Source organism: Phyllopteryx taeniolatus, chromosome 21 (assembly GCF_024500385.1).
Source record: "Phyllopteryx taeniolatus isolate TA_2022b chromosome 21, UOR_Ptae_1.2, whole genome shotgun sequence".
Lineage (NCBI taxonomy): Eukaryota > Metazoa > Chordata > Actinopteri > Syngnathiformes > Syngnathidae > Phyllopteryx > Phyllopteryx taeniolatus.
Genome location: NC_084522.1, coordinates 8,802,671 through 8,827,946, shown reverse-complemented (window position 1 = coordinate 8,827,946; position 25,276 = coordinate 8,802,671). Strand labels below are relative to the sequence as shown.

Below are 25,276 nucleotides of genomic sequence, written 5' to 3'. Positions count from 1 at the left end.
ATGTTTTAGTCCGGCTTTCATAGGCAGTAACAGCCAGTTCCCCAATGCCCAACAACATTAAATGTACAACAAAGCCTGATGACTGCAAATGTTCTGGGTGGGATGAGCGTTCAACTAGGGGTGTAACGGTATGCCAAAAATCACGGTTACATACATGCTGCCTTGTTTTCTATATCGCTGTTGTCTGGCATGTTTGTTGAGCCATGACCATGGCATCTTCAAAAAGAGCAGGCCATTTTTCAACATTTAAGATGTATGAATAACAGACCCATGTGGGGACTGACCAATAGTTTCAATTTAAAAGATATGCAATTGACCCAATTTGGACATAGGAGGACATATTTACAATTATTTTTCAACACAATAAAGACTATTTTTTTTTCTTTTTAGGAAAGTGCAACATTAATAGTTTTTCTTTTTAGAAAAATGTACAATCAATGGGTAACATTAACAACAACAACACTGGAAGTTGCATTTGTGCTGTACTAATTTTTCATGCAGCACGGTGGGGATGTTGTTTGCATGTCTACCTCACAGTTCTGAGGTTCAAGCCTTCGTGTGTCAAGTTTATTTGCAAGCACAGCTTTTCTGCAGGTGCTCCGATTTCCTTCCACAGCACAAAGATATGCAAGTTAGGTTCATTGAAGACTCTTATTGTCAATGGCTGTTGAGCGTGAATGGTTGTTTCTCAATGTAGATTATTATTTTCTCTATATACATTAGGACCCCCTCGAACACGAGGTGCTGCATCTGAGGGGGCTATCCTAAATAAATTGAAATTGAAATATGCGCCCCTTGCAATTGGCTGGTGACCAGTCGAGGGTGTACCCCGCCTCTCGCCCATTGTCAGCTTAGTAGGCTGCAGCCCACTTGTGACCAATGCAAAAGAAAGTGGATGGATTTCTGGATACTTTTTTCGTGCTAGTGCAAAGTGTGACAATCTGCTAAAAGCATGATCGCTAGCCATGCCATGGTGTCCACTAATCTGAGGCTAAACAGCACTGTTTCTTTATGGAGTGGCATTTGGCAAGAGCAAAAGGGAGTTACACTTCTGTCCCTTACCTAATATATTCTGTGTGGGAACCCATACGCTCTCTGCCAGACAGACAGATCTGAATATAAATACATGTACCATTACACCCATAGTGAGAATATTGATATCCTTGGCAACAATATCTAAATATCATATCTCCAGTTACTATGAAATTCCGACCCCTAATTTCCAACACTTGCTGAATATGTATTTTCAAGCCCAGTTTATCCAGCTTGATAGTCTTTCTTACTTGTTTTTGGCTTGTTCCGAAATTATCACTTCGGTACACCCCCCCCCCCCCCGCACATACTTTCCTCGTGTTTTCTTTGTGTCCATTTTCCTTGTGACTTTCGGTTTATTTTGGCGTAACAGTCGGGGCAGTGGTCGCTTTTCCCGAGACCTGTGAACAATCAACGTCTCACACATGCAGAATCACTTGAACGCATGCCTCGTTGATCGTCATGTGTTGACAGATATAAGCAGATCCATGCACACCCACAAGAAACCTGTCTAACATTTACAAAGCCTTCTTAGAACTTTGATTCATAAGACAAATAGTCCAAAAACCTGGTTTGCTTAATTGGTTCTTATTGCTTTGTCCGTAACGTGTATAGAAGTCAAGATACCAGTCATAGATTTACTTCTTACTCGAGTGATTATCAAACTCAGACTATTAGGTCAAACAAAGGCACGCAAAAGCGGGTGTTTAGATGCAAAATCCTTACAGAAGTGGCTGACTAACTCAATTTGTATTGTAACAGCTCCAAGAAAGGCCTTTTTGTTTCTAATGGCTGCTCGTTTTGGTCTAGTTTCAACATGTTCCATTTAATGTACAACATCTGTTGGGAGAACAACCTCTCGTTTTGGTGGCTCCATCAAGTTTCCGCAATGGAGTGCACCCCTCACCCCCTTTAAAAATAAAAATAAAAAAATACAAAAAAAGTGGTTTTAGTCTTCATGTTAACATGATCACAGAAGAAGAAATTCTTTATTAGGCCCTTGGAGGGGGAAGAATTATTAAACACTATCATTACAAAATGAAAAACATATCTCCTGATTTTCCAAGCTTTTTATCCGGAAACAACAAAAAAGACTGTCGACTTGCACTAAGGGCTGCCCATTGCCTATGTTGCTGTGGATCCATTGCCTTGCTCAAGAGCTAAGGCACCAGTTAGCAAACACTGGTCCATAGGGATGCATGGAAAAAAATGCAACACTAAAATCCTGCAGCCAACTAAGTCAAGTCAAATGATCTAGCGCCGCCTGTCGGATCAAGTAAGGTAAAGCCGTACAAGGCCTAGAGGTTCTCTGCGAACCCCCATGGACTTTAATTCACGCCTGGTTGTAACACATCTGATTGGATCTCCCATGCAAATGAAGAGCGAGGAGGCAGCAAGTCAATTGTGCTTATTGCCCGTTGATTAAAAAGGAGAAAACCGTAGCTGCGCTTCAGGCAAAACCCGATCGCCTGGGGCGTTTGATGCACTTGTAATACATCTTTCAGCCAAGTGTAAAAGTCAAATCAAACGTCGTGCTCATGGTTCAGCCAATATTCTTCTCCCGTTATGCCTCTGCATGCTAACAGCCCACACATATGGGAGAACATATCTTGTGGCCAAAATAACCAGTGGTTCTCAAACCCTATTGGCCATAGTTTGGTGGTCAGCAAAATTTGTAATAAATTGCCATATCATTTAAAAAAAGTGCATACCTACATTTGAAGCCCAGTGTGCCAGTAAAACAAACATACTAAACCAATTAGTCCTCGCTACCTTAGCTTTCGGCCAAAAAAAGCGCTTACGTGACTGTAACGTATCACCAAGTGAATCTGATATTCAAGCATTAACAATAAAGAAAAGGTTATTTCTTTTCTTTTTTAATACAATATAATCGTATCGTTTCGCAAATAAGCGTGTCTTTTCCAGAATAAAAAGCTTAACATGATGAGAATTGGGCATGGGTCTGTATCAAATTCTCATGGTATGATATAGGCTTTACACGATCATGATTTTTGGTGCCGATCAGCGAGTTGAAATAACCGATCACTGATCCGATCACAAGATGGAGGAGTGTTTCTATTTAAATGACCTGTTCATTTACCGTATATATTTGTGTACTCAATTGCTCAAAAAATTATATTCACAATAAATAATGTATCTTTGTTCATCTATTTTTGCCAGTGAGGCATAGTGACAGACAGAACAAATGATAAATGGTCTTTTACTAGATGGCAGGAAGTACATACGGTAATTAATGTATCCATTTTTTGTTTGTTGGTGAGATTTTTAAATTGTAAAATATGTTCCTTGGCTCCATAAAGGTTGGAAATCACTGCTCTAGTCAGATCGTGTATACGTACGTCATTGATCGGATCGGCGAATTATGACATTACGCCGATCAGCATAAAATGCTAAATATCAGCCGATAACGATCGGTGTAAAGTCTAGTATGATATCCGTGAGCAAAAATATTGCATACTCACGGTATTGCAATTACAACTCTAAAATATATTATTTTGAAATGTTTGGGTAAGTAACAAACAACCTTTTTCAATTGAACATGAGCCGCAGTTACATTGGTAAATGTAAACGAAAAAATACAAAATGTGCCACAACAGTAAAATTACTCAGAAAATTAGTAACTACTTTTCGGCTCTTCTCTGCTTTGTAAAGTGATGTCAGAGCGGAAAGGATCTGATGTTTGCCATTCTACTTAGCTAGTTGTCTGCCTCAGGAGTGAGTCTATAGTATTTAATTCACCAATTGTAGACACACTAACTCTCGTAGCTGGTTGCAAACATTCATTTCAAGACAGCGTTATAGTGATATACTGTATATAACAACAACAATGTCTCTCCCTGGACCAAAAAGTTTGGGAACCCTTGACACCAGACAGTGTGATAGTTTTCAACCGCCATCTGTAATAACTGGAGAAAACTGATTTTTAATCATTGAATTCATTCCTCCTCTACTCTCCAGAAATACTGATAGCGGCATCGCTGTTTTTTTAATTTATTATTTTTTTAAAGCATCATGTCATTAGGCTTTCACCATTGTGCTACACAAAAGAGCAACATCCATCTCCTCTGACCTCGCCAAACTTGCACCATCCCCGCTTATACACTGTGGATTTTCTCGATAACAAATTCCTCAGGACTTGATTAACTAGAGGGATCCGACTGCGGCCTCCTGTGTCTTCTCCCGGCGTGAACTCTCATCTCATCTCTGGCTCTCTCTTTGCTCACAGCGGTATCTCAATGCAGTCCCGTGTTCTGCAGCCACGTCCAAACATTTACATTTCTACTTTCAAGTGCTGTTTATATATGGCCCTTATCTGCTAACTAGCACGCACCCGTGCACATTCAGATGGGGACAGCCGGTGAATCAAGCCTCTGTCGTACTGACATCAACACTGTTGCTATGTCCATAATAGGACAGAGGGAGTAAAAGAGAGTGCCACATAGACACAGGGAGGGGAGGCAGATCATTTGCCACCACAGTGTTTTGTGGTGAGGTGACGCATGGAACTTTGGGGACTTTAGCACTCAAGATTTCTTTTCTGTCTAGTCTGTGCTATAGAATAGCACCGCCTGGGAGATTATAGGTGCATGTAGGATAAAACCACACCATCAAGGTGGGGGGCTTCCACTTGCTGAAGCAGGAGACAATAGTAGATTGTGAAGAAAAAAAAATTAGCATCCATAAAGAAATTCAAAGCATTGATTTGTATTTTCACACTTTATCACCGAGCTGTAGAATTCATTGCATTCGCGTATGTGCCTCTTGTCAGATAATATACAGTAAATTGCATCTATACATCCAACAAAAATCAATGCCACTCTGCTCAATTTTCTTTAAGTGCCTTTAAAGTTAGGTGCTACACTAGTTCTGCTAAAATATTGCTAACATGCAGAGGTAGAAGTTGTAAAGCAGGAACACTGCATAATAAAACTGTAAATGTCAGCGGGTAGTGTAATTCTCTTTCCTCTTTGGAAGGTTTGCAGGCTGCACCCTCAGCCTCAGATTGAGGACTCGATTTGTCATCCTGACCCTACTCAGGCGATCCTGACCCTTTGACATCCCCGTCCATCCAAAACGAGACAAAAAGGAGAACTCGGCTCCAGGGATCTGTGGAGTGTCACACCAGTGCGTGATGGGCCCGGAATTTGACACTCGCTATCTGCTTATCTGTCTGAGAGAGAAAGAGAGCAAGAGAAAGTCATGGGCCCTCGGTGTCCACGTGTAGTCTGATTGTTATCACACTGTTTGACTCCCATCTGCTTTTAAGGCAATGAATTCACATCTCCCCTTCCTTCTGTTGTGAGCCCTTTCCCAGTCTCATCTCTGGTTTGAATCTTTGTCTTCCCTGTCCCTTTTATCTGACTGTTTAATCTTCCGCAACTCTCAAATGGCACTGTCGTCTTCTGTGTTTTTTAGAGATTGTGTAATTAGCGGCGAGACACCAAATGCTGAAATGCAGGTTTGGTGAGTCTTATTTACAAGAGATTGTTACCTCCGCCAACAATGACTGTAAAACTCTGAACCATGATGGGAACCCTCAGGTGAGATGTTTTATTGTCTGTAAACCTGCAGCAAGGATGCATGTTGAGCTCCCTCCTTTCACCTGCACATCTGAACTGCTACCAAGATTGCGGCTTGCTTTGCGGTTGCACGATGGCATGCAAACAAATCAGACGGCTAGCGAGTGATTGACAGCGGGATTAGTCGTGTTTTTTAAATTTTATTTATTTATTTGTTTTTCATTCTGCAATCGACACCCGTGTATATTAGAAATGATACAGCCAAGACTGTCAGGTGATGGCTCGCTCACCGATGACTCATCTGGTTGTCAGTTATCCAAAACATGACAAAAGGGGAAGCCTCAACCAGCACACCCATCTTATCATCTCATTTTTTGTGTGTGTGTGATTCATCAGCGGCATAAATCAGAGGAGGATCAGGGCGATGAATAAAAGGCAGACGGGAGAGGTTGTCAACAAAAGATAGTCGATGAAAAGATTAAGGGTGTAGTAACTGCTGATCTCAGCAGTGAAATCTTGTGCATTTGTGTGCCAGCTCTGTGTGCGCGCAATTTTGTTTGTTCATATTTAAGGGCGTACCAGCAGTTAAGACGGGCGTGAGAACAACAGATTGCATTCCTTTGCCATCAAAGATTGCCTACCTTTGTCTTCATTATGACTCCACACCTATTTTAAATGAGCAGGGAGGTACCATGATCCATCCAAGTTTCATTATACAAGGTGAGGAGATGTCCAGTCAGTCAGCTGGAGAGAATACATGAAATCATGCAAAATGTTGATGACGTGGTCCCCAGTTTATGGCCCTGTATTTGAAAGCCATTGCTGGGGGTTCTCGGTTTACAAGAGTTCCGTTACTATAGCCATGACGTAACTCAAATTTGCCTGAGGTCCTGCTGCATACCGAGCAAGGTGGTCGAACGTGACTTTAGTCGACCATCGTGAAAAAATGTACAGTTGACGACTTTTGCTGCACGCCAAACGATTGAGTACTGCAGATCTACCGACGTGGCGCAATGGTAAAACTGTGACCATGTATTAGGGTTAGAGGCTACATATGCAATATTCTGTACTGTATTATGTTTTATTGAACCACAAAAGCGTGGTGTGATTGACAAGGTAGAAGCGAATTGACACAAAGACGGGATACGGACAAGAGTAATGAGGGACTGGATATTTTGAGAGGCTGTTGGCAATGATCGATCCCCCCATTCACTGACTGCACCTATGTATTTTGGCCACAAAGACTATGTGCTTTGCTTTCTAGCCACAGGTACATATGAAATTATAAATATAGTTAATTGGGCAGCTGGGTCTCGCTTATGCTTAAAACCCAGCAACTTTTTTTGAGCGAAAGCTTGTGCATTTTTGTATATATATGTATATAATAGGCGGCACGGTGGCAGACTGGTTAGAGCGTCAGCCTCACAGTTCTGAGGTGCGGGGTTCAATCCCCGTCCCCGCCTGTGTGGAGTTTGCATGTTCTCCCCGTGCCTGCGTGGGTTTTCTCCGGGCACTCCGGTTTCCTCCCACATCCCAAAAACATGCATTCATTGGTGACTCTACATTGCCCGTAGGCATGACTGTGAGTGCGAATGGTTGCTTGTTTCTATGTGCCCTGCGATTGGCTGGCAACCAGTTCAGGGTGTACCCCGCCTCCTGCCCGATGACAGCTGGGATAGGCTCCAGCACGCCCGCGACCCTAGTGAGGAGAAGCGGCTCAGATAATGGATGGATGGATGGATGTATATAATAAATGTATATAATATCGGTTATACAGTATCTTGTAACTTGTATGCATGCATTTTTTAAAAAGGACTTATGCCATGTTTTTGTGTCTTGCATTGTCATAACTGTTACTATCATTGATTTTCATCACCTTATTTATTTATTCATTTTTACACCAAGCTATCCGTGTGCTGTTTAGTTCCCGTAGGCGGGGTCAGAGTTCTTTATAATCATCAGCTCTTGGCGTGCATGCATGTCTGCATGTTTTTCAACATTTTTGCCGTTTTTTATTGTTGTTTTGTTTTTTTGGGTTTTTTTTTGGTAAAGGACAGAGGAAATGAAAGCTCAAACTTAGGCCTCCGGGGCTTTCTGAACTGTCTCTGTGTCCCTCTCATGCATTTTTGTATCCATGTGTTTGTTTGTATTCTACAAAACACGTGTGCCAGGAAGTGATTGGACCTAAGTGCCACAACATCCTCTCTTCCTTTTGTATGTTTTGTGTACCTTGTGTTTCTTCTAGCCTTTTGTCACCCGAGTGGGTCACTTTGAGGATTTAATCAAGTGGGAATGTGCTGAAATACTGTAAATTATTAGCAGCGAATAGGGGAAACTAATCCTTTCAATGTGGTCGTATCACAAAGGATTTAATCATTAATTGCAATCACACATACTCCAATGAGAGAAAATTATTCAGGCCTGATCGATCCCTATTGGATGATTGTGTGCGTGTTGCTTGTTGCAGGATTTGCAACCATGTTTACATGCTCCCAGTAGGTGTATTTCCCTTAAACTATGGCGTCATTGCATTAATTTTTCTCTGTTTTACATAAATGTATTCTATTAGCGGGGTCAGAGCATGTTAAACCAACAGTTAAATACATCCATGCATACATCAATGGGAGTTTATGAGCTGCCTCAGCGGTTTTGAACCTCCACGTGTGTGTGTGTGTGTGTGTGTGTGTGTGTGTGTGTGTGTGTGTGTGTGAGTGTGAGTGTGAGTGTGTGAGTGAGAGAGAGAGAGAGAGAGATCCGTACAGGTGGTACTATTAGCCGTGGCAGCCTATTTCACTATAATTACATGCACTCATTGTGTTAGTAAGCACTTTCCTCATAGTTACCTCGAAGGTTGAGTGCCCCAAAGGCGACATTATGCATTTTATTCACAATTTAAAATAGTTCCCATGTGTCTTAATGTCTTAGTAACATGTCATGTCTGTGACACACATTTGACAAAATACCGCAAGGATTAGGAATTACAGCACAGTACTCTGCTATTTATTTATTGATTTTTGAGGCCTTGTTTGTAATCTGGCAGTCCTGTTTTATGCAATTGAGCCACTGCTCACCCACCCCCTAAAATGCAGGGCCAATGCCAAGTACGGCTTTCATTACTGTCACAAAGATGCGAGTGGCCACTGCTAGCCCAGAGTGAGAAGAAAAAAGCGAACACCCATAAAGACAGTAAAAGTATTTGTATTTTCTAGACTTTACACCGATCTGATCGGCCTGGTCGGTATCGGATGATAATTAGCATTTTATGCTGATCGGCTTTAATGTCATAATTCTCCGATCATTGATTGGCTCCGCAAAAGACATTTACTCCGCGTTGCCATTGTGTACAGTATATTTGAATCCAAAAGCTGGTTTATTTTTAGGCTTGTTGCGTGTCTTTTGACGTAGTACTGTAAATATCTGACAGCCAATAAAGTTATAAAAAAAATAAATAAATTGGTCTGTCAGACTACTGCAATAAAAGCTTGTATTCCGTTACCACCGCATCCCGTCTTTTAAGATCGCTGGGCTTTATCTTGTAAACTCAAACGCGACCGGATACACTCATTACCACGACAACAACAATCGATCGCGTTGTGTGTATTATAAGAACAAAATGGGGAAAAGCGTGTGCTGGTGGTCACCGGTGATGGGGAGAGGATTTACTTTTAATGCGCAAGCAGGCTACAAAACGTAATGTAGCCTAGCAAGCTAGTGCTAGCACTAAAAGTTGTACCGGCGTTCTGTCGAATTATGCTCTAAAGTTTCGGTGTGTGTGAATTAATTGAATTACAATAAGGTAATTTAATTACAGTAAGTTATAAGCACCTATTATTTCTGTCATGTTGTAATGTTGGTTTGACCTGACTGATTAGAATGCATGACCTGAATAGAGAATAAGTTTGTTGAAGATGCTTAGTATACAGTACACAAGTATATACAGTAAATGAACAAGTCATTTAAATAGACTCATTGCTCCATCTTGTGATCGGATCGGTGATCAGTTATCGTTTTTTTAAACTCGATGATCGGCCCCAAAAATCTTGATTGTGTATCGTCTAGTATTTTCACTTGTGCAGCCAGCACTTCATCACCAAGCCAATGAATGGCACTGGTCAATTTGTGTAGCAGAGTTTTCCGCAACCTTTTCTAAGCCAAAGTACATATTTTACATTAGAAACGTTGTGCAGTACTACCCCAGACAAAAATGTCACAATCGGTATCCTGAAATACTGATAATCTTGTCTAATTGTCCTCAAAATGGACTCTGAAATCTGGGCCTGTTTCATTGGAACACAAAGGTATTATGTTCTAGGAATGGCATCAGGTGAATGGTTAAATAGTACCTTCTGCCATCCAGTGGAAGAGCATTTAATTGTTCTCCCTATCACTATACATTCCTGGCATAGATAGACGAACATACATATATTATTGTAGTTAATAAAAAAATAATTTTGGGTTAATTTAAGTGAAACTGGATCATTTACAACACAATGGTTAGGAATCACTGGTGTAGCGGTTTCACTCACAAGCAAGTATGTGCTGCTTATCAGAAGCTAGCTCTGTTAGTGTTTGCTAAACACTACAGCTCTGCTTAGCCTTTGGTTTAGGGTTAGGGTTAACTTGAAATTTGGCACATCTTCCGCCCAGCTTAGCTGTCACATGATAGGTGTCAGACATTCTGTTGGGGGATATTTTGACTGTTAGGTCGCAATCCAACAAAATTCAAAATTATTCAATCTCATATATTTTCAGAAATAGGCTTAGACTATTGGCTTTAATTGTAGTGTCAAGCTTTTGAGTCCATCTGTTTGACAAGAACGAGTATTGAGTGACCATATAGACTGCTCCTTTAGACTCTCATGCTAACCACAAGAGAGATGCCTTTTAAGAAAAAAAGGGAGGTGACCACACATGCTATATTTGATCAAATTCACACACTCAGACAGCATATGCTCTAAAGACTCTAGTGGGGGGAGTGCTGTCTGTGTTTTAGTGGTTGTGTGTTCGTGTGTGTGTGTGTTTGTAAAGTCAAAATCCAGACAAGAGGCCAGGCTATTTAGTCTTATAAACACTCAGGTCACAGATTATTGAAATAACAGAAGAGATGCATTGTCTGGACCCGTGTCTTCTGTTTCGTTATGTAACTGAAATACCGTATTTTCACGACCATAAGGCGGCACCGCATTAAAAGGCGCAGTCTCAGTTACGGGGTCTATTTCTGTATTTAACACATACATAAGGCGCACCGTATTATTGGGCGCAGGCATGGTAAAACATACGCTGGCTTAAAACATACGGTAGCATGCATGCACGCTAAAACAATGTTTTTAAAAAGGCAGCAGGAGCAAAACGGTTCGGTTGCACTTGATTGAAGTATTTAACAATGTACTCACATTATTTTTTGATCAATCCTCATCCACAAATCCATCAAAGTCCTCATCTTCTGTATCCGAAATGAACAGTTGGGCAAGTTCTCCATCAAATACGCCAGGCTCCTTCTCGTCATTGTCTGAGTCAGTCTCGTTGTCGTGCGGCTCCTCAGAAATGATGCCGGCTTTTCCGAAAGCTTGAACAACAGTGAAAGCAGACACGTTAGCCCAAGCATCCACAATCCATTCACAAATTGTGGCGTAACTCACCCGGCGCTGCCTCCTCGTCTTAGTAAATATGTGTTCGCCATTTGTCATCCATCGCTTCCACGCCGCTCTCAACTTCACTTTGAACGCCCTGTTTACACGGATGTCCAGCGGTTGGAGTTCCTTCGTCAAGCCTCCCGGAATGATGGCAAGCTCCGAGTTATTGCAATCAGTCGAATGGTGACCGTAGAGACGCTTCTCCCGGCTGTTCTCTGCTCATTAATCCATTGCTCAAGTTGGTCTTCCAACTCGGGCTACCTCGCCTTGTTTCCGCGGAAACTCAGCTTCGTCTTCTTGACTTGGCGAAGCTCGTTTTCCTGCTTCCTTCACTTGCGAACCCTGGATTCGTTGATCTTGAATTCTCTCGCGGCTCCTCAATTCCCATGTTCCTCCGCGTAACTAATAGCTTGCAGTTTAAACTGTGCTTCGTAAGCGTGTCTCTGCGTAGGTGCCATTTTCGGGGGTCCTTAGCCAAACCGATGCACATACCGGAACTATATACCTACTGGGGGCGTGTCTTTAGCGTCCTCTGTCACGCGCATCCTTTACGTCCGCATGCTGTCCTCAGTCCTCAGCCTTCCTCTATATTAGCAGCGTGTCGGCAGGAAATGCTCCCAGTCAGTCAAGCGGAGCGCTCATTAAAGTCACACAACAACATTTACAGATTTTGGAACTCGGTGCACACACAAGGTGCGCCGTCCATTTTGGAGAAAATTTAAGACTTTTAAGTGCGCCTTATAGTCGTGAAAATATAGTACTCCCAAGTCACTGAGGATAGCCATTGTTTGTGTGAGTGTTTATTGTGTACGCAGAGCAAACGGCGCATAACGTTTTGGACTGTTACGCAGGTGGTGATGTGGTAGTCGAGTCATTTTAGATTATTTGTTTTCTATTTGGGGAACCTAGGGGTCATATTGAAATTACAAGTCTCTTTTGCAAGGAGATCCCTCAAAATGGCCGCATCGGAACCGTAAGAGAACCCAATGAAGTTTGTGTATTGATGCTGGTCAACGGTGTGTATTGGTCTTGTGGCTTTCCTATTTTTAATTAAGTTGATCAATATTAAATTCTTTGAAGTCAGTATAGCCTCGTTTTAATTACACTAACTGGGAAAGTGCTTCAGGGATGACTAATAATAGTTAGACTTGATTAAAGTCCAACCAGAGTCCCCAAAAGAGTAGTCTTACCTCTACAACGCACTTACACACATACCGCGGTTTGCGTCAGGATAACCGAGCGAGGTAAAAACGGCAGAACTAAGGGCGGGATGAATGAGTGTGGGTATGTGTGATGGATTAATTGAGAGCGACTCCAAGATGGAGTGATACGAAGTGGGTGCGTTCACAAAAGAAGTAGGACTGGAAAGAGAGCAATTTAGTAGTCGAGTTTGATTTGAAAGGTCCTGAAACCTCCTAATGAGTTTAGACATTTATGATGACACTTTTGGCATACTGTTACTTCACTACACGTAATCACGCGAGATTTTGAAATTGGCGGCGGAAAATAATCTTTGTGTGTGGTCTTCTGTGTTGAGACTGGCGCACACCATACACAATACGTTTTATTTTTTTATTCCTCATGTGTGGGTTCTGTAGAAGATAATCTTTTAAGAATCCTTGTGTGTGCACCAGGCCTTAGTTTATTTGGTTGGTTAACCATCATCAACTGAAAATGTTCAAAAACCTCAGTCCCCAAAATATAATCTCGGTCCAGATGCTGATTAACAGTATACTCTGACAAATCTCCAATGGCGGAAGATAATGAAGAACTCATATTTTCCAAACAATAGTATTTTTTTCCACAGAAAAACTACACTGCAACCAACGATATCCTTTTGTAACTTTCTCGGTTTTCTAAAAGCAGCACAGCTGAGACTCAGAGTGAAACCTCTTAAGCTAAATTTATAAAAGTAAAGTAACCCAAGCCTGTTGATTTATTTTTGATAAAAGTCCAGATACAAACACTTGCCTCAAATAAAATGCATTTGCAGGGATGCAGACGTAATGATGCGCTGTCATTATTTGCTTTTAATTTGTTTGCAACCAATTCAGGTGACAGAGTAGTTTGAAATCTATTGTGGTCATAGTTTAAAAATACTTCACTACTTTGCCTCATTGATTCAAACTCAACAATTGAGCTTTAATTATCAATAAGTCACACCCAAACTTGGCCAGAGCTCGATCCGTGCTCAAAATACAACCCTCCCTTGTCTACTCCTCCAGTAACCAGCGCTTGTGTCTGATTCCCATTACAGCTTGGCTCGAGTTCAGGAACGCATATGTTTTGTCTGTCTGGGAACAAAAGCATACGCGTACATTCATATACTGCACTTTTATTAAACTTTTTACTTCAAAGAGTGCTAACTTGAAGTGTCAAGCCAATGTAGCCATGAAGTCCCATCAGTAGGGCATCACGTAATCACATGTGACAATGACGTCTAAATAACTGCTTTGTACTTTTTGAGTAAAGCCCGTTTTCCCCGGAAAACACAAGCAGTAGTAGTACCAGACGTGGGACTAGGCCTGTCTGCAAGGGTATTCTGCAATGTTGAAAGGGGTGTGCGTAGTTTTAACACCCGCTATGTCCACCTTGTGTTAAAAGCAATTATTGCTGTCTGACAAGTATTATATTTGTCATACATTTAGTCCTGGGATTGGGATGCGATGCCGCTGTGTAAAAACTAGGCTTTACACGATCAGGATTTTTGGGGCCGATCAGTGAGTTTAAAAAAAACAAAAAACTATAACCGATCACAACATGGAGCATTTTGGAGTCTATTTATATGACTTGTTCATTTCCTGTATATACTTGTGTACTGTTTTCTGCGTATCTTCAAAAATATCTTGTCAGGTCATGTATTCTAATCAGTCAGGTCAAACCAACATTACAACATGACAGAAATAATGGGTGCTAACTTTATTGTAATTAAATTACTTCACACACACCGAAACTTTAGAGCATGATTCGACAGAACGCTGGTACAACCGTTAGTGCTAGCACTAGCTTGCTAGGCTACATTACGTTTTGTTGCCTGCTTGTGAGCCGTATCGTATTAAAAAGTATGTGAATATACCTCAACCAATCCTTGAATGAAAGTCCTCTCCCGAGCACCGGTGACCACCAGCACACGTTTTTCCCCATTTTGTTCTTATAATACACACAACGCAATCGATTGTTGTTGTCGGGGCTGTGGTAACGAGTGTATCCGGTCGCGTTTGAGTTGACAAGATAAATCCCAATGATCGTAAAAGATGGGATGCGGTGGTATCGGAATACAACATTTTATTGCAGTAGTCTGACATAGTGCAATCGTGAAAGACCAAATTTGTCTTGTAGTCTAATCCGGGCATTACGTGTTATCTGTCCCACACCGCCGACATGTTTTAAAAAAAATAAAAATAAATAAATAAACTTCATTGGCTGTCACATATTTACAGTACTACGTCAAAAGCCATGCGACAAGGCTAAAAATAAACCAGCTTTTTGGATTCAAATATACTGTACATGATGGCGACGTGGAGTAAATGTCTTTTGTGGAGCCGATCAATGACGTAATTGATGGGATTGGCAAATTATGACATTAAAACTGATCAGCCGATCAGCATAAAATGCGAGTTATCGGCCGATACCGATCAGGTCGGTGTAAAGTCTAGTAAAAAGCCACTTAGCTGCAGCAGTATCCTGCATTGCTTTGTTCTTTGAAAGGCTATGGTGGATGAATGCCATGGCCTTCTGCTACTTGTCTGATTCGATTATTTTGTTTCAACTCTGTGTGAAAGAGGAGGAGATGAGTTTAGCCTGGGTTGCTAGTGGAAGAAATTAGGAGAAAGCATGTGCATGGAAATGCGCTCTTTCAGTGCATTTTTTCAAAGCAAATCAACTGTAAGCCATTTATTTTTAAGGGTGATATAAGATGATTTTGAAAATAAAGCATTTAGGGATTATAGTTTCTGATATATTTACGGTTTAAACTATTAATATCGGGAATAAATTTTTTTTGCAGGTATATCAATTACTCACGGCGCGGCTTGGTCCCTATTAACTGTCGTTTTTTTCTTGAATAAAAAATAAAAATCCTGCATTTTACTTGATGGTGGTATCTTTTAAAATGAGTTCCGAGAAATCTTAAACATCACCTAGTCATATTTAAAAAAATAAAAAATAAATAAAATTTCTCACCATTTTTTCTTCACCTACTTTGTCATTAAATGGGGAAGTTGTAACACTCATGTCAGCGTATCCCTCAGCGGTCATTATCATCCATTTTAGATAATAGTCCCATAGGGTAATTTACAATGATGGAAATAATGAAGCATTGCATTTATCCTACCTGTCATATCGCGGGGCCGCTTAGCGTTGTTGTTTTTTTCCGGGGGGGGGTAATTTTAGCGAGCAGCAGTTGCTGATATGCAGTGAAGTCAGTATGTTGTGGTGGCTTGCACCTAATTGCAGTTGAGAGTAATAGTTCCAACCTGTGCATACAGCCTGAAGCTGTCGATCGGTGGTCCTAAGTAGGTGGACGCCGGTCTGGATTTGAACACAGACATCATTCTTTAGGAACCTAGACCCATAAATTAATGATTGAGACCAATGCTACATAACGATTGGGGGAAATATGGTAGGCTAATTTAAACCAGTGCATCTTTTGTGGTCATTCGGGTAATAAATGGTAGCACACAGGAAGTAAACAAACCACATCACATGCTTTGTAGCTCCTCCCACATGACACGACTCAGCCAATCAGATATCTTCAGAGTGGCTTTGTGAGGCAAGCAAGAGGATATTTGTGAGGCAGGCAAACCGCGGTCCTCGTTCACTGCAAACAAATAATTATGTATATGTCCTTTTAAAGTCGGGGGGTGGGGGGAATAATTTCTGCTGAAGGCTCATTTTTTCACATTTACTTTGGGAATTATTTTTTTAAACTTTCCAATACCTCCCCATACATAGAATATTAAACCTTGGAGTGAAACAATGGGCAAAAATGGAAGCAGAAATTTCCATCATTTAAAATATCCTACACTCATAGCACCTATTTTTCACATCACACCCATGCGCACACACACATAATAAATATCATTGGGATGCTACAGAATTGCATCTTTTTAAGGGTTTATTTGACAACCAGTCAGACTGATTTATAATGTGGCATCATGGTGAAGCAGTGGTTAGTCTGCCTCATAGTTGAGAAGTTCTCTGTTTGAATCTTGGCTCACTTGCATGGGTTTTCTCTCCGTACTCCATTTTCCTCCCACAAACATGCTTTTGTTAACCGAAGTCTCTAAATTGCCCGTAGGTGTGAATGTTGTTTTTCTGTATGTACGATTGACTGACGGACCAGTCCAGAGTGCACTGTGCTTCTCGCCAAGCTAGCTGGCATTGGCTCCAGCTAACCCGTTGCCATATTGAGAACAAGCAGTATAGAAAATGACTGAATGGATTTTTGCAGTTACTGCTATACTTTGGCATAAATACGTCTTCCTGTAATTGGCATGGAACATCAATGTTAGCAACCAATTGGGTCTGATTATATTCACAGTTTTATTACCCTCATCTTAACGAACGTCCGGCAGATGGAAACACAGTTTGGTCACTCGCAAGCTCCTTAAAGTCGAGACTTTTTGCGTCATCGCTTCACCACAACGATGTCGTTTTCCACTTTGTGTGTGTGTGTGTGTGTGTGTGTGTGTGTGTGAGATGAATTCTGACTTGGGTGTGGTGAACATCAGATGAGATTTTCCTCTGCTCCCCACACTATCTCACACACACACACGCACACACACACACACACACACACACACACACACAAATAGTGCCAGGGTTGGTCGAGGCGTAGGCCCTGGCAGACATAAATTACTTTATTTTAATAGTTGCATGGCTAAGAAAGAGTAGGAAAGAGTGTTGTGGATTCCACAAAGTACAGTCTGTTTGTCCGTATCGCTTTTTCTGAATTTATCAACCCATTTTATACAACAAGCAGTACTGCTAGTTATACACTATTCAGCATATAGTCTATTCTTATGCATTTAATGTCTTGTTTGTTGTAACATGTAAACGTACATTTGTTGTGACATCTAAACGTACACACAAAGAGTGTGAGTCGACAGATTGACTTAGTCTACAACTCTACAAACTGAAAAGAATAGCTGTTGTTTTCCTAGGTTACATAGATACTGTATTATGTAAGAGATTCTGTATGGCGATACCATTGGTAAAGTTGGCAAAATATCACTGGTATTGTAGCCCAAGTTTTCACGAGGCACATACAGTAGGTATCTGGATTTTCTTCTACTGATCCTGATCATCATGCAACTGCTATATAGTGATACGCTTTCTATCGTTGGTAAAATGCTGCTTTGATATCGTATTGTAAGTTTTCTTCTGTTAGAGATATCGTGATGTCTTCTTCCCAATATATCAGTTATGGGAGAAAGACTGTATCGTGGAACCTGTTACATTTCTGTCGTTGGCAGAATATTGGGAGGATATACAGTGGTACCTTGACATTAGGCTTTACATGATCAGGATTTTTGGGGCCGATCAGCGAGTTTAAAAACCAATAACCGATCACAAGATGGAGCAATTTGTCTATTTAAATGACCTGTTCATTTACTGTATATACTTGTGTACCTAATTGCTCAAAACATTATATTTACAATAAATAATGTATCTTTGTTCATCTATTTATGCCGGTGAGGCATAGTAACACAGAACAAATGAATGATCTTCTATTAGATGGCAGGAAATACATACAGTAATTAATATATCCACTTTTTGTGACATTTGTTTTTGTTGGTGTGCCATGAGATTTATCAATTGTAAAATATGTTCCATGGCTCCATAAGGTTGGAAATAACTGTTCAAGTCAGATCGTGTATTTTTGTTGCCTTCTTGCGAGCTGTGTCGTATTAAAAGTCCGTGAACATACCTCAAGCAAGCCTTAAACGAACGTCCTCTCCTGTCCTGATCACCGGTGACCACCAACACACGTTTTTCCCCATTTTGTCCTTAGAATACAGTCGGCGCAATCCACTCTTGTTGTCATAGCCACAGTAACGAGTGTATCCGGTCGCATTTGAGTTGACAAGATAAAGCCAATGATCATAAAAAACGGGATGCGGTGGTATCGGAAGACAAGATTTTATTGCAGTAGTCTGACATAGACCAATCGTGAAAGAGCAAATTTGTCTCGTACCCTGATCCGGGCATTAGATGTTGTCTGTCTCAGACGTGTCGTCTGTCCCACACCGCCGACATGTTTATTTATTTATTTTTTAACAACTTCATTGGCTGTCAGATATTTACAGTACTACGTCAAAAGACACGCGACCAGGCTAAAGATAAACTACCTTTTGGATTCAAATACACTGTGCACGATGGCGACGCGGAGTAAATGTCTTTTGCTGTCATTGATCGGATAGGCGAATTATGACATGAAACCCGATCAGCATAAAATGCTAATTATCGGCCGATACCGATCAAGCTGTGTAAAGTCTACTTGACATACAGGTTTAATAAGTTCCGTGACCAAGGTTGTTCCAGGCACCCAAAAACAAATTTTTTTAAATTACATGTTTTTTAAATAAAGAAAATAGCACTGTATTGTGAAATATAAAAACATAATAAAATAAAATGTGAAGAAATAAGTTTTAAAAAGTGGTACATTTGTGTGTTGATGTGCCTTTGATTGGCATGGCCTATTGAGAGATGTCAGGAAGTCTCCTGACAGTGTCTGTCAGGTTGTTGTTTCTCCATGCTCCATGCAAATGTTTTCATTTTGTATATACAGTAAAGAGCTGACAGTTGCCAACTATGGCTCAAATCACCCCATGAGCAGCAGTGTATCTGGAGCTTGCTCGTAAGTCAAATTTTGGCTCGCGTCATAAAGCAAAAAAACAAACCAAGTTTGAACATCCGCAAACTTTGTAAGTTTAAGTTGCACTAGTCTATATTGACTCTCACAATCGCTGGCTCGTGATACCATTGGTATTGCTGGAAATTATCGCAATATCATATTGTGAGTTCCTCTGCAATTTACCACACTTTGTGTCCATGTAGTCCACAAATAAAAATAACACACCACTTTCTCCATCTTCTCAGCGATGGTGAGGAAGAAGAATCCCCCTATCCGCAGTGTGGGAGGTGAGGAAGAGGAGGAGGAAGAGGGGAGGAGGCCAGCGGGCGAGGAGGAGGAGGACGGCGAGGAGGATGAGGGGCGTGTAGGAGCCGAGGCCGACCGAATAAGCCGCCCCTCCGAGCCTGAGGAGCGAGTCCGGGCTGATGAGGAGCCCGACGAGGAGGAGGAGGAGGAGGAAGGAGAAAGTGAGTGCATTTCCTCGTCTCTCTCGCCCTCATCTGTCGGCAACGAGGAGCGAGGCGGGAGGAGGGGAGGAGGAGGTGGTGGAGGTAGGCCTTCACGAGGAGGATTGAAAGCGGCCGAGTCAGATCCCGCAGACAAGGCGGGAAAAGTCGTGCCCCTCGCGCCGGACGCAGGCAGGGAGGAGTCGGTCCCGGACACGCCGCCGCTCTCCTCCAGCCCCTCCCCCAAGCTGCAGGACTTCAAGTGCAACGTGTGCGGTTACGGTTACTACGGCAACGACCCCGCCGACCTGGTGAAGCACTTTAGGAAGTATCACCTAGGACTGCACAACCGCACACGGCAGGACGCTGCCCTCGACACACACATCCTGGCTCTCCACAACATGGCGCCCCCGCACACACCTCTAGGTAACTCCTAGCTTGCCTTGTTTTGCACCCTCTTTGTGTAAAGTGGTCGTAAACAACACAAAGTAGCAAGTAAGACAGTGTGTCCATGGGGTTTGTCAAAGGGTAGTTAATTGAAAATGCAAAAAAGGATGTGAACAGCCCCTTTCACACCACCTTCCCGCAAAATCAAAGGCATCATAGTAGAGCCTTAATTTATTCACTTTCAGAAAACTCTCCCAGAAACTGTGCCTTTCCCGTGTCGGCATGTTTGCGCATCTGTCTGTCCACTCTCCCTTACACATTTTTTTTTTTTTTTCTGAAGACCGTCTTACAACAATTTAGTAGGAAAGAGTTCAAAATGTTCACCTGCCACAAATATGGCAGACACACTACACGGAATGAGCTACTGTAAGTGTAAAATTATGATGGAAATATTTCTGAATGGGTCATATACTGTAATCCCTTTAAGATAATTTGATTTAAGAAACAATATTTGTTTTTAATAATTAAAGACAGATCTTAAAAAGAAACTACACATTTCTGCACTTTATGGTGCAAAAGAGTTCAAACAAACACAAATAGTATTTCTAATATTATAGATATATGATATACAGTACTATATATTAATATACTGTACGTTAGATGTTATCGGCATCTCCTGGCTGACTTATGCGGTCACATACTGATTCATTTCCGGTTTTCGGACACGTGTGCTTGCTGTGTAGCTGTTGTATTATTTTCTCTCAATGCACTTAATTGATTTAATTTGCTTTTCATAGTTGATTACTCTCTGCTGTAATGCGGTTTCAGACAGATTTCTGTTGAAAGTGTACTGCATCGCCGAAGCACGTATTCTGGGATTTGACTATTTTACATTTCACTTTCGCTTACCAGTTACGATGGCCACTCCTTAAAAAAAAAAAACATAACATCCAAACTATTTGGGATTTCGTTCTATTTTCAGAGGTTGAAGTGGACATAGGTAGAGATGTCCCCATACATTTTGGTGACGAATGGTGGCAGTTTCGTGACACTAAGCTACGATCAGCTGTTTCTGTCATGAGTGCATATGAAGAGGAAATCTCTTAATGTCCATAAAATAAAAATAAATAAAAATGAGGGATTTCATTCCGATATTTCCAAATGGGGCAGGGGGCATAATTAGAGATGTCCGAATAAATTTTGGTCGCAATTCTGTAATATTAAGCAACAGTAACAGCAACTTTAACAGTAACAGTTTTTACATTATGCGTAACCTGTCCTGTCCTGTTTATCCTGACACAGGATAAAAAAAACAACAGAATTACTTTAGCGCATGCCCACAAAGAAGAATATTTCTTTGAAAAACAAAAATATGAAATAAAATATTAATAATACTTAATGTTTTGAGGATATGGATAGCAGCAAATCAATGTTGCTCTTCATACAACCCCAATTCCAATGAAGTTGTGACGTTGTGTTAAACATGAATAAAAACAGAATACAATGAATTGTATATCATGTTCAACCTATATTTAATTGAATACACTACAAAGATAAGATATTTAATGTTCAAATTGATAAACTTTATTGTTTTTAGCAAATAATCATTAACTTGGAATTTTATGGCTGCAACATATTCCAAAAAAGCTGGGGCAGGGTCATGTTTACCACTGTGTTACATCACCTTTTCTTTTAACAACATTCAATAAAGGTTTGGGAACTGAGGACACTTAATTGTTGAAGCTTTGTAGGTGGAATTCTTTCCCATTCTTGCTTGATGTACAGCTTCAGCTGTTCAACAGTCCGGGGTCTCCATTGTCGTATTTTACGCTTCATAATGCGCCACGCATTTTCAATGGGAGACAGGTCTGGACTGCAGGCAGTGCCAGTCTACTACCCGCACTCTTTTACTATGAAGCCACGCTGTTGTAACACGTGCAGAATGTGGTTTGGCATTGTCTTGCTGAAATAAGCAGGGGCGTCCATGAAAAAGACGTTGCTTGGATGGCAGCATATGTTTCTCCAAAACCTGGATGTACCTTTCAGCATTAATGGTGCCTTCATAGATGTGTATGTTACCCATGCCATTGGCACTAACACAGCCCCATACCATCGCAGATGCTGGCTTTTGAACTTTGTGTCCATATGAGTCCGGATGTTTCTTTTCCTCTTTGGCCCAGAGGACACGACGTCCACAATTTCCAAAAACAATTTGAAATGTGGACTCGTCGGACCACAGAACACTTTTCCACTTTGCATCGGTCCATCTTAGATGAGCCTGGGCCTAGAGAAGCCGGCTGCGTTTCTGGGCTTTTGCTTTGCATAGTAGAGTTTCAAGTTGCACTTACGGATGTAGCGCCGAACTGTATTTACTGACATTGGTTTTCGGAAGTGTTCCTGAGTCCATGTGGTAATATCCTTTACACATTGAGGTCGGCTTTTGATGCAGTGCCGCCTGAGGGATCGAAGGTCACGGGCATTCAATGTTGGTTTTCGGCCTTGCCGCTTACATGCAGTGATTTCTCCAGTTTCTCTGAACCTTTTGATGATATTATGGACCGTAGATGATGAAATCCCTAAATTCCTTGCAATTGTACGTTGAGAAACATTGTCCTTAAACTGTTCGACTATTTTCTCACACACTTGTTCACAAAGAGGGGAACCTCGCCCCAGCTTTGCTTGTGAATGACTGAACAATTCAGGGAAGCTCCTTTTATACCCAATCATGGGACCCACCTGTTCCCAATTAGCCTGTTCACCTGTGGGATGTTCCAAACAGGTGTTTGATGAGCATTACTCAACTTTCTCAGTCTTTTATGGCACCTGTCCCAGCTTTTTTGGAACGTGTTGCAGCCATAAAATTCTAAATTAAGGATTATTTGCTAAAAACAATCAAGTTTATCAGTTTGAACATTAAATATCTTGTCTTTGTAGTGTATTCAATTTAATATAGGTTGAACATGATTTGCAAATCATTGTATTCTGTTTTTATTTATGTTTAACACAACGTCCCAACTTCATTGGAATTGAGGTTGTACATAGGTAGAAAGGTTTTCCTGATTTTTATTTTTTATTTTTATTTTTTTTCAAATTTTTTTTGTATTTTTGGGGTTTTTTTTAGGTCAATTTTGGGAGTGCATTATGCTCAAGAGGTATTATACAAATTATGGTAAATGCCCTTTCACGCCACCTTTCCTCCAAATCATAGGCATATTGTTAGATTTATTGGCCTGTTCCTTTCAGACATAACTCACACATGTCTGCATGTTCACACAAATGTTGCAGCTTCACGCATGACATAATTATGTGCATATAGCGACAATAGTTTTCCACACAAAGAGCCATGGGCAGTGCGTTTCGGGTGTCAAATGTCCCGCTATTCCCTTGCATACAGGTGGTGTTCCGCCTATGTAACACCTCTGATATATACCACAGTCATTTCTGTTCTGTTGTAGTTACTATGTATTTTTAATCTGCAACCTTTCACTGATTTTGAGGATTATAAAACTGTTGCAATTCCATGTCAGGTTGGTTGTAAAAAATATTAAGGCATGGTTTTAAAGGTATGACATTTTAACTTTCAGCAACATTAATCACAGCGTCGTATGGCATTTTCCACAAGTCACATTTTTGCTCGCAGCCGCCCTTTTGTGGTTGTGACCCGTCCGTCCATCCTTGTGTCTGTGTTTGCAGTCATGCAGGCAGGAGAAGGGCCCAGGAACCAAGCCAAAGAGTCCGGCAAGAGCAGGCCGGAGCTCCACCATCAGCAACACAGGACAGTGATGATGAATGGCACATATGACATCCAGGTGAGGATGACCCCCTGTATTACTTGAACCTGGTCTGCCTGGTTTCCAAGCATACTGACACCATACTGATCACCACCGCTGGTCATTCAATGGTCGTAATTGCATGTTAATGTTAGCTTACCCTGTTGTTGTACCCTAGCTCTGGATGATGCAGGATTACACTCCAGTCTCAAATTTGCTGCAGCGCCTTTTCGCTCCTTGAAATGCCTCTCCTTACTTGGGATCGACGACATAATCGAGTGGAATTGTGTCGATTGGATTGGAATTTATTGTTCATAAATTGTGTTGAGAAGCAATTGGCATCACAGCAAGCGTTGAGAACATTCAGAAATGCTTTTCCGTAGATGAATTCCTAATTTGTGTGCATCTCTTTTCAAGTGACCCATGTCACTATGTACATTGCTTAACGAATGTATCAGACTTCCACCTAATGCAAGCTTTATTCCAGAGCTGCTCTATATGGAAATTTCTGTTCCTTCTCTAATGGTTAATATACCAGTATATGGTATAAAAGTTAAATATCATTGTTAGTGTTTTTCATTAATTTTCAAAATTACTGTTGAACGGAAAAAAAAAACCCTCTCCTGAACAGTACTTCATTATGCTAATTGGTCACTTTATAACAGATGGTCTCATAAAGTTAAGCACTGTATGTATTCCTAGTTAATCAATTTTAACTGTAAAGCTACCTCTTTTCATAAGAATGGGGTCAACGATAAAGAGCATTGAGTGTACATTAACAATCGAGTTTTGTCTTAAAGGATTAGTCCACATGATCTCATGTTTGTGTTTGTGTGTCAAAATTCAAGGAGTTTCCTTTGATTTCACAGTAGCCTGTCGTCTGTAATGACCCAAAGTCACGTCACTGGCACAAACGCACGCTCACAGAATCATAAATAGAAAATCCAGGCCTGTTTATGAAGAAAAGCGAAAGTTGTGCTTGGAAAAAAAAGGAATGAAAGGAGTCTCTATTCTCTTATTCCCTCACTCACTCTTTCTTTCTTGTTTTCTCTCCTGCCCGTGTTTGGAAAGTTCCATGCTGTCGTTTGCTAAAATGGGATTCCCGGTGAGCTTGTGAGATTTCAGCAGGAGGTGGGGGGCGGGGACACGACAGTAATTGGGGGAAAAAATGTATAAAGATAAAGGCTTAGTGAAGGAGGCTTCGAAGCAATGGTCAATGCAATGAAGCAGCTGCCAGACAAATTTGGCGCAGCTTTTACTTTAGTTTACCCATTACCAAACTTTTCAATTTGCGTTTCATCCAACTGTCTTAGTACTTTTCCCTCACCTTGTCTCGCCCTCTCACTTTCAATGTTTTCCCTGTCGATAAAGATTTGCAATATGGTGGCATTGATTGTTGATTCCAAGTAGTTTGCTGTCTAAAGTCCAAAACAGGTCCGTCTATGGGAAGTTGAGCTTCACCCTTGCTGCTCATACCCTTAGAAATCGTCTGATGAATGAATGGCCTTTTGGGGGGCCTCAACATGCACAAGAACTCCCCCATTTTTTCAGTCATGGTGAAAATGTACATACATTGCCAAAAGTATTTGCTCACGTGCCATGACTCACA

The 25,276-nt window shown here is 41.1% G+C and overlaps 1 protein-coding gene across 6 annotated transcripts in view; it reads left to right on the top strand.

Moving 5' to 3' along the window:
* trps1 (trichorhinophalangeal syndrome I) overlaps nt 1-25,276 on the top strand; it is a 126,260-nt gene that overhangs the window by 36,673 nt on the left and 64,311 nt on the right. For 5 of the 6 annotated variants that reach the window (XM_061759350.1, XM_061759349.1, XM_061759353.1 and 2 more), the window contains 2 exons: nt 19,310-19,936; nt 23,591-23,706. In XM_061759350.1, coding sequence (XP_061615334.1) covers nt 19,310-19,936; nt 23,591-23,706 — 743 coding nt within the window. The remainder of the gene's footprint in view (nt 1-19,309; nt 19,937-23,590; nt 23,707-25,276) is intronic. The other variant, XM_061759355.1, reaches the window with a different exon arrangement.